General features: G+C 36.7%; 1 protein-coding gene across 5 annotated transcripts in view; it reads left to right on the forward strand.

Annotated features, from left to right (window-relative positions):
• The first annotated feature begins 735 nt into the window (after positions 1 to 735).
• rapgef6 (Rap guanine nucleotide exchange factor 6) overlaps positions 736 to 13,783 on the forward strand; it is a 131,534-nt gene continuing 118,486 nt past the window's right edge. For 4 of the 5 annotated variants that reach the window (XM_023342276.1, XM_023342278.1, XM_023342277.1 and 1 more), the window contains exon 1: positions 736 to 1,187. In XM_023342276.1, the coding sequence (XP_023198044.1) occupies positions 1,113 to 1,187 (75 nt within the window). In that variant the 5' untranslated portion in view covers positions 736 to 1,112. The remainder of the gene's footprint in view (positions 1,188 to 13,783) is intronic. The other variant, XM_023342270.1, reaches the window with a different exon arrangement.

The following is a 13,783-nucleotide window of genomic DNA, read 5'->3' on the forward strand; positions in this document are numbered from 1 at the left end:
TTAACAGCAAGACAGAGTTGCTTACAAGAAACATTTTTTAGATTTACGTTTATTTATATTTATTTCAAACTGGTTTTCAAAAACAAGAAAACAAGTAATAAGTAGGACAAGAGAAAACATGTGCTTACATAACCAAGTACAAAATAATTAACTTACCACTACTTTGATGTTTCAAAAGGAGTCGGAAGTGATTATTTAATCTTACCCCTTAATTTAATTAAAAATATCACGTAGCGGCTCAGTATTTAACAATAAAATATTAAATTATGTATTTTTCCTAGAAGTAGTGAGCTGAGAATTGAAATTACAATAATAGGTGGAAGTTATATTAACCGTAGACTGAATGTAATTCAGCCAAACTAACCAGGAATACATTGAGAGTGCTGCTGCATTTAATGACATCATAAAACGGTGTATTTTCCTGTTTTTGTGCTGACATCTGTGTTAGAAATGTAAGCTAGTTAGGGACAAGTTTTAAACACATTGTCGAGTGCTGTATTTATTTCCACTAACAAATACATAATGGCAATAAAATCAGCTATGAAGTGTGGCATTTAACTGTAGGATTTTATAAGATCCAACATTTTATAAGACGAAAGTTAAATCGGGCTCTGAATGTTCTACCAACACCGGGGTGTTTATTTTCCAACTGCCGTGAACGCAGCACCACTAACAGATGTCGTCAACTCTCTGCTGGAGGAGGGATCAAAAAAAAAAAAAAAAAAAAAAATCCGAACTCCTGATTTTATGACTGACGCTGGCCGCCGAAGTGGAGTTTACTTTTTCACCCAAAATGTGCCGAAGACAAGCGAACAGGTCACACACACGTTAGTTCCTGTCACACTTTAATGGCGTTTACTAGTTTTCGTACGCGTGGGGACAGCGAGTTAGCTGAAAGTGAAGTTTTTTCCCTTCTCTCCAGGAGAAGAAGGAGTTCCCGGTCGGTTCGTTTGGATTAAACTCCATCCACGCTCGGCTGGACGACCACGATATCCATGAGGATGTGATTTATTTTTGTTCGGTTCGGCTAAGGAGCAGCCAGGAGGCAAGAAGTGATATCATAAAGGAGTAAAGAAATAAGACAAAACCTGAGGAGGGTTTGAACCGAAGTTATGAAAATGACCGGAGCCATGGAAACTTCTTTTAAGCTGGCTTTAAAGAAGCCGCCCCTCTTCCGGACGGCAGAGGTAAATAAAACCATCCTATCTTCTTTTTTGGGAAAAATTAGCAGTTCCTTGCTAAAGTTAGTTAAAATAATATATATTAGCCCCACTTTAGAGGGGGAACCCTTCCTAATTTCTGCTTTCATTGGAGTTTCACTGAACTGAGTCAATAACGAGTTTCTTGTGGCTTAAATTACCCGTTAAATTAGAAGTTATCAGCAGAATCACATGCTAATAGGTGAGGGGACTGCACACGGTGCACTCTGCAGAACCACGAGTCTGTAAAACAGAAAGGCATGGAAACTGTGTGTGTAAACTGTTTTCTGACACATTTTCAGTTGTATACAGTTTAGATTCAGTGCAGGAATACCAAAAAGAAAAAGGCATGTGACCAGAGAATAAGAAGGGCCGATCTAAATTAATTTTCTGTAAAACAATTATCTTTGAAATTGTATCTTTTAAAAAAAGTTCATGTTAATTAATAAAGTTAATGTTATTTATGTTGCCAGAAAATTATTGGCACTTATTTCAGTAACTCAGTATGATAAGCAAAATACATAATTTAACTTTTTCAGGTCTTTTTTTTTTAGTTAATCATGATTATTTTCCACTTGTATCGAATAAAAACTTGGTATTTAATTTTAGGATATTTCATCGTAACACTAAAAACTTTTTAAACACAGATATGTGGGCTCAATTAAAATATGTTTAGTCCCTTCTATAGATTATTTTCAAAAATGAAATGATAAATTGTCTCAGAAGTTATTGTAATAAATGATAATTTTGTTGTTTTGATACCATTTCAGGTAATATAATGGCAATGGCACAATGATGCAAGAACACATTCTCAAAGATCAATAATGTTTAAATTCTACTTGACATTTAACACTGGGACTGGAAGACATTTTAAATATGTAAAATAAACAAAACAACAACAAAAAAGAATTATAGTTTTGTAAACAACATTTTTTCTTCAAAAACATGGTCTAGTTGAGACCAATAAATCAATTAATTGCATGATAAATTAAAAAAACTCAATAATTTACATTTGCATGATTTATCGTTTTTGTCTTTTCTCTTTTTCTACCAAAAACTGGATGATTAAACAAATCTTTGAAAACAAAAGGACAGTTTTGTTTACAGAGACTTCATAATTCATTTTATTTGGTGTTTCTGTTTATTTGCTTTGGATATTTAAAATGTCTTCCAATTCTAATGTTAAATGTTTGTTAGAATGTATGCCATTACCATTAAACGACTTAAAAATGGTTGTAAAACAACAACATTATCGTTTATCAAAATTATAACCTTTGGGGCATTTTATAGTCCAGAGAAAAATATTGCTTATTGTGGTATTTATACAGATGAAGGACATATTCCACGTTTAAATTAGCAGAACTGACTTTTGTTCAGGAACTATTTTAGAGGATTTGGTTCTGTTTGGGAAAATCCGTCTTTATTACACGTCTGCCTTGTTGAAACCCAACCTAACGTCACAGCTTCTCCTCTCAGGCTGTTGCATTACCCTCAGGATGTAGTTTGTGTAAACCCTAAGCAAGGGTGACGCCAGTAAAAATGTGCTCATTTCTTCGTTCCCATCCGCTTCTTCGTCCTCCTCCTCCTCCCTTTCATGAACCTGGGGAAACACAGCTGGCCTGTCAGTTCTTTGGTTACGCTCCCTGCCCCAGAAATAGCTCCCGCTGTACTCCCATCCATGTTCAACTGCTGGCAGCCGTTTTGGGCGCGCACTTTTTCATTTGACTATCAGAAAAAAAACGTTCAAAGGGAAAACCGTTTCTGAAAAGCTGTCCTTGTCTGATGTTTGATTGTGGGTTTACGGGTCAGAGAAAGGCTCCTTTAGCACCAAACGTCAAACTCAAGGCCCGGGGGCCAAATCTGGTCCGCCGTAGCTTTTTATGTGGCCCTCTAGACTCTAAATTACATCAATAAGTTCCTCCAGTTTTTCACAAATCCTCAAAATTCACACAGAATCAACAAATCCCCACATTTGTTCTGATTTTACTGCAATTGTTTTCTCAAAATTGGTCAAAAACATTGTGTTCAATGTGCTGCTGACTCAGCCTCAGTTATAGTCTGTGGTCGATACGGCGAATGATAAAAAGCCACTATTGGTGACATTTAGCCAAAATATCCAGATCTTTTGTAACAAAATCATTTATTCCTAAAACAGCCATTTTTGAACTTCACTCAGTAACAGCTTCCACACCGAGGAGTGTTGTTATCGGAACGGCCAGATTTCACTCAGTTTGGTGGATTTATTGATCAGATAAAGATTGACTGATCACCACTTTGCACCAGTAAAACTGGAAATCCTCTACTAGTGGATTTCTTGGTGTTTGTTTGGTTCAAGCTCTCGCAAAAAAAAAGAAAATTAATCATTAGCTTAGGTCTGCATAATGTCTGTGTAACACATTACTATTACTGTATCTCTGTGTGCATTACTGATTGGGCAGATGACCACAGGGAAAGCAATGTGTGTGGCCGCTTTAAAAAAATGTTGGATGAAGTCTTACTGTATCCAAGAAAGTATTGATCACAGAGGGAAGTGAAGGCATCATAGTACAAAATGCACTCTAAGTTTATTTTATAATACAATATTAATGATTTGCTTGACCTGTTTTCCTGGAAAAGTCTAGAATTTTCTCCTGTGTTTTTGTTTGTGAGCTGACGTACCAAACCGCTGTGCAGTTGCACCAAAAGAGGACATTTGTAAAGAGCTTGAAGTAGAAGCTAAAAAAAATACTTTTTTTAGTTTCTACATGTATTATATTGACTTGACAAACCTCAGAGTTAGAAATGTTGTTTTAAATTTTACTCAGATTTATAAAAAATTCTCTTCAGTAGTTTTGTTATAATTGGCAGCTGATGAGTAACTGTAATCTGGAAACAATCTGCGTACATTTACTTTAAAATGTATTTTTCCTCTAATAGAAAGACTAAGGTGTGTTACCATTAACTATATTCTCTCGAAGCAAACTCTAAAAATGTTTATGCACTCATAAATATTCTTACTTTGGTTCTGCTGGAGGTCAATCTGAACTGGTGGAAAACAACACAGGAAGCCAAACTGGACTGGACCAACATTCATGCTGACAAGCCTTACATTTTATTTGGCAGAAGATACTTGAGATTGATGGGATAAACGTAGAGCTACATCAGCTTTAGGTTGGCAGGAAGAAAGTTGAAGCTGACAGAAAATATGAAACATGAAAGAGGGTCGGGTTTATTTTTGGGTTTCTTTGCTGCATTTGAATCTGTGTTTCCCAGTGTTTCCTGCAGTGACACATAAAGTTGATTGTTGGAAAACTCAACCAGATGGTCGTCGTCTTTCCTCCATCAGGAAAATGATTCAGTTCAGATCCAGACTCTAGAATGGCTGGGAGGAAAATGATTGACTTCTTTATGAAATGTTTAAACAATGCACAATTTAATAGTTCAAACACCAAATATACCTTAATATTCATTGATAGCTAATATTTACTTCCTGGGATATTCAGCCAATCGGTGCCAATGAAAACAAATGGTGCTCCTGGATTGGCTGTTTTGCAAATGGCATGTCTAACATTTCATTCTTGAATATTTTAGATGTACATCAGTACACTGAGCAGAGATAGAAATAGGTAAAAAAAATTCTAGAATATAAACCTACTTTTTGTTAAGATTCATTGAATGCACTGGAAATGGGTATCCCCATAAATTTCAGTTGATAAACTTACTAACTGCATGAATTTTGATGCATGCATTAGTTAGATCAAAATCAGAAAAAAGTTAGAGATATTCTAATTTTTATATGTTGTATTTAGGCCTTTTGCAATAAGCAATAAATCAATTAATAGCATGACAAACTAAAATGATATCAATCATTTCCATTTGCATGATTTATTGTTTTTCTACCAAAAATTGGATGATAAAAGCCTCCAGTCTGCTGTTTTCATTTCAACCAGCCATTTCTTCTTAAGGACAATTTTCTTTGCAGAGATTCCATAATTTATTTTATTTTTTGTTTTGTTTATTTATTTGGAATATTTTGAATGTCTTCCAGTTTTCCAGAGTTAAAATTTTATTGATCTTTGATTATGTGCTCTTTCATTATTGTGCAGTTGCCATTATATTACCTGAAAATGGTCTGAAATCATCAATATAATCATTTGTAGCAATAACCTCGTCCAGCAGAATTTATCGTGAGATTACTAGTTGTATTTCTTTGGGAAAAAATTGTAAAGAAAACTGGTATAATAGGTATAACTTAATGAAAATGAAGAGCAATTAAAATAATATTAGTCACGTCTTTGCTTCCAATTGGACCCAACTCAAAGCGGTTGGTTCTGTGTCATGTGGCTCTTTTGGAAACTTTGTGCTGCAGGAAGGTGAGTCTGTCTCCCTCGCAGATGTTGAGCTGGGCGGGAAACCTTGTTCTGCCCACATTTAGTGCTTCGTCAACTTTTCCCCGTCTCGTCCGGCCCTTCGCTCCCTGCCCACCTTCCCCGTTGCCGTTCAGACGGCGTGGTGGTAACGGACGACAAATCTTGCCGGGGTGATTTACGGCGGTTTTGGCTGCGCCCAGCTGAGATTGGACTTTATGGGAATTCCAGCCCTCTTGAAGCCGCAGGCTCTCCAGGGAAAGTGCGAGTGAAGGAGAGAGAGAGACTCTGAAGTGGCGACTTGCTGCTTTCGGAGCCACCAGGACGAGAGCAGAAGAAGAAGCGGACCAGTGTAATTATCTGCAAAACCGCTGGCTTATCAGCAAATAACGTGATGCTCAATGCTAGAGGGCGAAGTTTGTTTGTCTACACCTCTATGCAGAGAGGCAAAGAAAATACTAACAGGCCATTAAAAAACTCAATGGAGCGACTCTAATTTACAGTAAAAACCAACAACTCTTAATAAGTGTTTTAAAATTTTGCTGGATGATAAATTATTCCAAAAGTTATTGTGATAAACTAATATTGTTGCTTTGAAACCATTTTCAAGTACTGTAATGATAATAACAAAGAAAGAACACGTTCTCAAATATCAGTAAGATTTAAATTCTAATGAACATTTAACACTGGAACTGGGAGACATTTTAATATCCTAAATAAATAAACAAAACAACAGAAAATAAACAGAATTATGAGTCTCTGTAAACAAAATGTAGAGCTAGTTGAGGCAGAAACACCAAACTGATGAGCAGTTTTTGGTAGAAAGAGAAAACATAAATAAATAAATGATTCAAATGGACATTATTGAGCTCGTTTTAATTTATCACGTGATTAATTTATATATTACTTTATTGTGACAGGCCTATTTGAGTATCACTGTGATTTTAAAGGAATAACCTGTACAGCTAGCCAAAATATTTCAATTTATACGTAGATTATAGTTTATAGCTATATCAGTTTATATCACACAAACCTAATAATGTGATAAAAGTGGCTTCTATTATTGCTGCTGTAACCCACTAGTTCAAATGATTTAATTTCTCTAAGCTGCTTCGGCTAATATTAAACAACTTAACTTTTAGTTGGTCACATTAATTGTCTGGTTTGTCTGTTTTTCTTGTTACCAACTTGTAAAAATGATTAACCGTAACAACACTGTAGTTTACATAATTTAAAACTATTTATATTATAACAGATAAACTCAGACAGAACTTCTTTTTAAATATTCATAAGTCTCAACTTCAATTGCTATTTTTTTAAAATTCATGTCTCAAATTTAGATCTTCCAAAATATAGACACAAAAAGTCTCCAGAGTTTTTATTATCATATTTTTAAGTGACTTTAATTTAAATACTTCAGAAACATATACTGTACATTTTCAGTTGAAATATTAAACTGCAGTAACATGATTAGATAATTAAACATATGTTTGTTAAATGGCAAAACCAGAGCATTATTAGTGAAGAAACACTTTATTTTAATACCTGGTTATTCTTCCAGCATCGTTTTTATCTTTATTTAATCCATAAATAGGAAGTTATTAAATAAAAATGAAGTTGAAGTTCATTTCACTGTTTAAATTAAATCTGAAGGGAATTTTTTCCTCCAGTTAGGTACATACAAAAAACATTATAGCATTTTCAATTTTGCATATTTGGAAAACAATATTTGTTCATGTTGTTGACGCAATTTCTCACCAACACTTTGTAAAAACCTGAAAACTTAGCAGAGCAGTGATTAGTTTTTTCAAGTTTAATATAATTTTTGTAACACTAACCCAAGTGTGCCAATTTTGTTCCTGTGTTAAAACAGCAGTAAGACACTTTTCCTTTGGTTGAGCTGAATTTCTGGTCTGAGACATTTCTTCCAGTTGTTGACTGGAAGCTTCCTGAGTCAGAGGAAGCGGCTCTAAAAGGCACTAAAATCCTGTTTCATTTGCGTTTCCAACTGAATTATGCAGACATAGAGGATTGCATTTTATGTACAGCTCATTATGTTGTCTGCTTTCTTTACATTTTACTTTGATTTATGCCTAACTGGATTTAATGTGGCTCAAGGCATTTTTTGTTCAGCGTAGCTGCTGTACCTCTGCTGTGATTTACGAGAGCAACTGTAGGTATTTGAATAAAAAAAGCCAGTGGGAGAAAAGTGCCTCCCACTAGCAATTATGGAACTGGTAACTTCGTTTGTAGTTGTATTAGTCACGCACGCTTTCCAGCTAATTTCCTTAAAACTGTGGTGGCTGCAGTGGCTTGTTTTTGTTGACTTTGTGGTAAACGTCACTGCTGCTCGTTTAGCAGAAGAGCTAAACCTGTCAGTGTTTGTAATGGTAAACCTGGATGTATGCGGAAAGCTGTTACTACTAACTAATACGAGAATCTCTCTACCAGGAAGTTGTTTGTCCATTAGAAGTGGTGCATTTCCAGTACTTACCTAAAGCTGCCAATAAGTAGGCTTTAATAGAAATGTATCCTTGATTTTAAAAAAGGAAAGTCTTCTTTTTAAAATGTAACCAAACATGCATGTTCAAGCACAGTCAAGACAAAACCAGTTAATAGACCAGAAACACCAGACACAGCCCCCCAGGCTGCTCTCCTAAACTTGTTTTAGGTTACAGTTCAACTCGGAGGTGGAAGTGAGAGCGTTGTGCAACATAATCAATCACCCGGCTGGAACACTGTGCGCTAAATAATACAAAATAATTTAATTTAACTTTGAGGCAGATAACGGATCTGTAAATGTGAAATGTCCATATCTCTAAATTTCTTGAGGACAGAAAGAGACGAAAACCCACTACTAAATGTTTTATCACCGCAAATAAAAGCAAAAATTCCAACCCAGATCAAAAAGGATCGATTGAATACAAAAATAATCATTCTATAAATCAGCTCCCACGGTTTTTAAATATCAACACAAACCCAAGAGCCCCCTGTACTGAACAGTCTCTGACAAGAAGAGGACAAGAACAAGACAGTTTGAAACTTCAGCCGTCACATCGTTGACCTTTGTCCTGTTTTCTGACATTCATGAAATTAAGTTTGTGATTGTTGCTGCATGATTGCTGCTCACTCGCAGCATGTGAGGGCGTTGTGGTTGACGGTTTGAGAGATGTAAGCTAGTTTCCCATGTGACGGCGTTATTATTGGCAATGTGAAGGTAACCCATTGTGGTATCCCCAACAGCTGTTGGTTCAAGTGACGATACAGACGAATTACGGCAAGTCAAGTACCTAAAAGTGGCTTTTCATAAAAATAAAGACAATCTTAAGGTTTTGAGGAGCAACAAATGGAGGATGTTTTATATGAAAGTAAAAGGTTTGTTTTTAGTTTGTCACCTGGTTGGAGCCCCAGTGGTTTCAACATATGTTGATGTGAAACTGAACTGGTGACACATCCTGTCACTGTGGCACACTGTTAACCTCATGATACTGCTGGGAACAGACAAAACGTCTAACATGGTTCATGTTGTGGGGGAAGTAATCAGCTTCATCTCTGCAAAGGTGTTGAAAAAGTCCAAAGACACAAAATAGAAATGATTCATCATACAAAACCTGCAAGAGAGACGTGTAACTATTGGTGCACAAAACCCGATCAGAAGCTGAAAAAAGCTTGTGAGGTAAAAGATAAATGGTTTCATAATGAAGCAGGCTGTCGTAAAAATCTTTCCACCCCTGAAACCAATGGTTGCAGCACGGAAAATTGAGTCGGCAAAAAGTTGCCACTTTTCCAGAGCTGATTCAGAGCAACACAGATGACGTGCTTGAAAACTTGAAGGTTGAAAACACGACGGTGTGTTTTTACAGATGCTTGTGGTAATATGTAACCTGACCCTGGAAGTGTAGTTATAGTACGACGTCATATTTCCTGATGAATTTGTGTTGCAGTAAAATCACAATATTATGCATACGCCCACTTACCCACACAAATAATCCAATTAGTTGAAGGTCATAAAAACACAGGTTAATACTCAGTTTTTCTGTCAATGTTTTTTTATCCATAAGGTTGATGGAAACTGCAAAATTTGAAAGAATTTCCTCAATTTTGCAAAAAAAAAAAAAAAAAAAAAAGGTTTAAGAGTTTCTTGTGGTGGTTTTTGACTTTTTAGAAAAACATTTTATGTGCAAAATGTCAGAAGGAAACGCATAATAAGTTCTGATGTAGCAAACTTTCCCATCCACCGGTGAACTCTCCGTTTTTCTGTGTGGCCCATGCTAGTTTGAAAAGTAATTATGCTTTGATGATTTAACGTCACATATTTGGCTTCTTTGTGGACTGGTTTATGGTTCAAGGTGATAGTCAGTTATTTATGAGGTAGGATCTGAACTTGGTATCATAAAATCAAAACCTTGACTTGAGCAGCATGCGTGACAGCAGTTGTTAAAAAATTAGCAAATAATTAACCAGACAAGGCATAATGTCCTTCCTTCACCTTCTGTGGGTTAGGGTCAACAAAAGTCGGATTAGTCTGGACAGAAACTGATTTCCAGTTTTCTTCAAAGTCTGTTGGTTAAAGAAAAATCAGTTGTTCAAAACTATAAACGGTTTTAAACACTTCCTAACTCATTTGTCAACTTGGGTGTAATTCAGATCCATCAAACATTGATCATAAAAGAAAGCATTCATGAATACATCAAAAAGTGAAATGATTACTAGTTTATTTACGCATTAAAGCATATTTTCTAACCCTCAACCTGTTGGCCATCAATCAGAGGAAATTGTTCGACAGATTAGTTCATCGTTGCTCAATATACTTTACAGTGGAGTCAGAAAAATGAGTCATTTTAAGGGGAGCAGCAGCCAGACAAGCATCTGGTTCTGCGTTTGATTATTTTCATACACACAGTATGCGTGTTTTTAATTTCAGTTCTTGTGTACAGTTGCTGCCAACATGCGCTGCAGATGTGAATAAGAAGCACATCTGCACCTTGTGCCAGCACATTTCTCTGTCTCCGAGCCAAAGCAGCAGATAGCTACAAACATCATCAGGTTGAGGCTTATTCTCTAAAGCATGATGTAAATGTAGCGCGACTGAACGCACCCACGCTGAAAGCATTCACAGATACACCAGAAAAAACGTCAACAAAGAAAAACGTGCAGAAAACTGGGAGCAAAAAACATCAGAGTCTGAAATTAATGGGAACAATAAAGTCTGTGTGTAAGAGGGAAAGCCTGTGGAAGGTAGTGTGTTTGTGTTTGACTCAGGGAGTAAACGTAGCCTTCTCCTGACCCGGCACTCTGAAAGCTTCACTGTGTGATCCAATAAAGATCCTTCCTGACTCGAGGAACGGGGCTGGAGAGGCTGAAGGACTGGGGAGGCTTGGGGAGTTTGTTCTTGGTCATTTCTGCAAAATGAGAGTTGAGCGTTTCATAGATCTGTACGCCATTTTCTCCCTATTATTGCAGTCAATTTTATGTGTAGTAATGTGTAGAAATCTGCACCAGTGAATAGAAATAACATCCTAAGCACCTCAAAGGGATTATATTACTGAAATGGTCAATTCAGATTTTTTTTCTTAAACAGGTTTAATTTTCCTTCTCTCATCACAAATATCTACTTTATAATGGTCCATCACGTAAAATCCCACTGAAACAGACGGTTGTAATGTGAAAAAGATCAATGTCTGCTTTTGCAAGATGTTCAGATTCATATTTCTGCAACGTCATGAATATAATTACAAGGTGACGTTCAGACCGCCTATTGAAACCTGTTTAGTCCCTCATTAACAGCAGCTGAGCTTTGTTTCCGCTGGGCATTGTTGAAGGTAAACACATGAACTTTTCCTGTGGGTACAGCGACCGGCCAGGCTTCCCAGTCTGCACGCATGTTTGCCTTGTGCATGAATCTGCAGCTGGTGTAGTATCCTGCTGTGTGTGTGTGTGTGTGTGTGTGTTTTATTATGAGGTGGGAACTGCATTCCTGCCATGGCAGCAGGTGAGAACAGGCAGATGACATTAGCTCTGACCTGTTTGCTTCAACAGGAATGAGGATGAAGGCTGCAGAGAAATGATTGGATTATTTTTATTGCAAACTAACTGGTGTCAATAAGTTTGTGCCAAACAATCCCTTTGTTTCTGCAAAGGCTCTAATCCACCTTGTTTGCTCTGTTGAAAGAAAGGCATCTAGTTTTCAGTTGTTTTTTGGCTTGACTGAAGAAATTTATTTTCAGAAATAAGAACAGGATTTGGGTAAATTTTTTTCAAAATGCTTGCAGTTTTTAGCCAAATTTCAATAAGAATAAAAGATGCTTTGGGTACAACAAAGTAAAAGTCTCTGTGTAAAATTGGCTTTACCTTTTGTTAAAACTCGGTAATAAAAACACAAACACTTTGTGTTGTACTTTACATTTTCCTTTGTTGGAAAATTATGCTGGTAATAATTTTACCCTGATTACAAATTAAAAGTCTCCATTTGCATCTGCAAGCCAAATTTGTAGTTCAGTCCAAGGGCCACAAATGGCTCTGGAGCCTCATTAGCCAGCTGCACCTGGCTAAAGCGTTTCTTACAAGGGATGAACATTTTCAAGCAGTTAGTGTGAAAATGCAGACAAATCAACAAAAGCAGATAAAATTGAAGTTGCTGTATCAACTCCCAGAGATTCAGCATTTAAAATGTTTTCATATTTTGGACACAGATAGTTTTCACTGAGCAAAAAAAAACCAGGAAGTTGTTTGAGGAGTTAAACTTATGAATGACTTCACTATCAAATCTTTTGATCCACTTTCTCTTAGCTCCTGGTTCTGCTTTGAGGGAGTGGTTTGGTTAGATTTGGTGCTTTTTTTATTTTTTTGAAAGAGCAGTGTAGGAAGTTGTGTGTATGAACCTGTCGCTGCCGTGTTCCTATCCTGACAGTTTTATGAGCTTGTTTGCATAACGTGTCTGGAATGTGTGTCAGGAAAGGGAAACAGCAGATCCTTCCAGCTAAGTGTTTGTGTTTGAATATGTTGCAGAGATTTTGTTTGGATAGTGTCTAGATCTTGTTTTTCTGTCTTTATGACAGAGTTTGAAAACAAATCTGATATCTCTAAACTGTTAGCAGCTCATATATTGAATATTTTGGATATATTTTCCTGATAAGAAAACCACATGACCTACATTTTTAAAGACCTAATAAAGTGATCTTTATTGCTCCAGTCCCCTTGCTTTTCAAAAAGACTTTCAACACAATCGGGCTCAGAAATCTCAGATATTGTTTATTTACAGAACATGCTGCTTTTGTCTGCTGGTCCATGATACACTTTCTGTAACTTGGTATTCAGCAGTAATTGTAGTATTTTTGTTTTAACGTGACAAAAGAAATCAGGTATTTAAACCAATGTATTCACTAAGATTTTCTCGCTCTTATTTGGAAGCTTCATCATATCCAAAGCAAATGGAAGAGGCGGTTTACATGAGGCAGTGCTTCCTTTTCACTTACAGATTTGGTTTTTTTGTTATTGTTTTTCGCCTTTTGATTTTCTTGCCAATGAAATAAATCTGGCTCTCTGTGTGTGGTGCTTTCAGTGGAGCACGGGCCACATATTGGTTTGAGCTTTTCTTTCCAGTAAATCCCTCTGAAACTAGACCGTAGTCAACAACAAGAACATTCCTTTCGGTAGGCAGGCAGCACCGATTCACAGAGGATCAGAACCGGTAAAAATGAGCTCCCTGGAAGTCAGCTTGTTTACTTCTGGAAGACTGAAATATCAGAAAAATCTGAATATCTGCCAGTCGTGTCAGTGGCCTGACGCTGACTTGCTCTGTCTTTTGTGTTTGTTAAAGAAGAAATGGATCGAGTAAATGTTAACTTAAACTGAAGGTGATTCAGTCTGGATTCAAAGTTCTTCTTTTTTCCTGCTGCCTTTAATCTTCTTCATGGACTTTTTGGAAACAGTCTTGTAGTTGTTGGCGAACATTTTTGGTAGAAGGCTTTTAAAAAGAAAAGCCTTCTACCTCCGGCACACACCTGCTGCACACCTGCTGCACACCTGCTGCACATCTGCTGCACACCTGCTGCACATCTGCTGCACATCTGCTGCACATCTCTTCAGCTTTATGGGCCTGGAAAGGCCACAGTGTGGTTTCCTTCAGCTCACTTACTATTATTACGGATGTTTGTAACTTTGAATTGTTTTTACTCTCGTCCACAGTGTAAGAACTCTGATCCGAATTTGTCTTCAATTAAAAAAAAAAAAAAACAC

This window comes from Xiphophorus maculatus, chromosome 11 (assembly GCF_002775205.1).
Source record: "Xiphophorus maculatus strain JP 163 A chromosome 11, X_maculatus-5.0-male, whole genome shotgun sequence".
Taxonomy (NCBI): domain Eukaryota; kingdom Metazoa; phylum Chordata; class Actinopteri; order Cyprinodontiformes; family Poeciliidae; genus Xiphophorus; species Xiphophorus maculatus.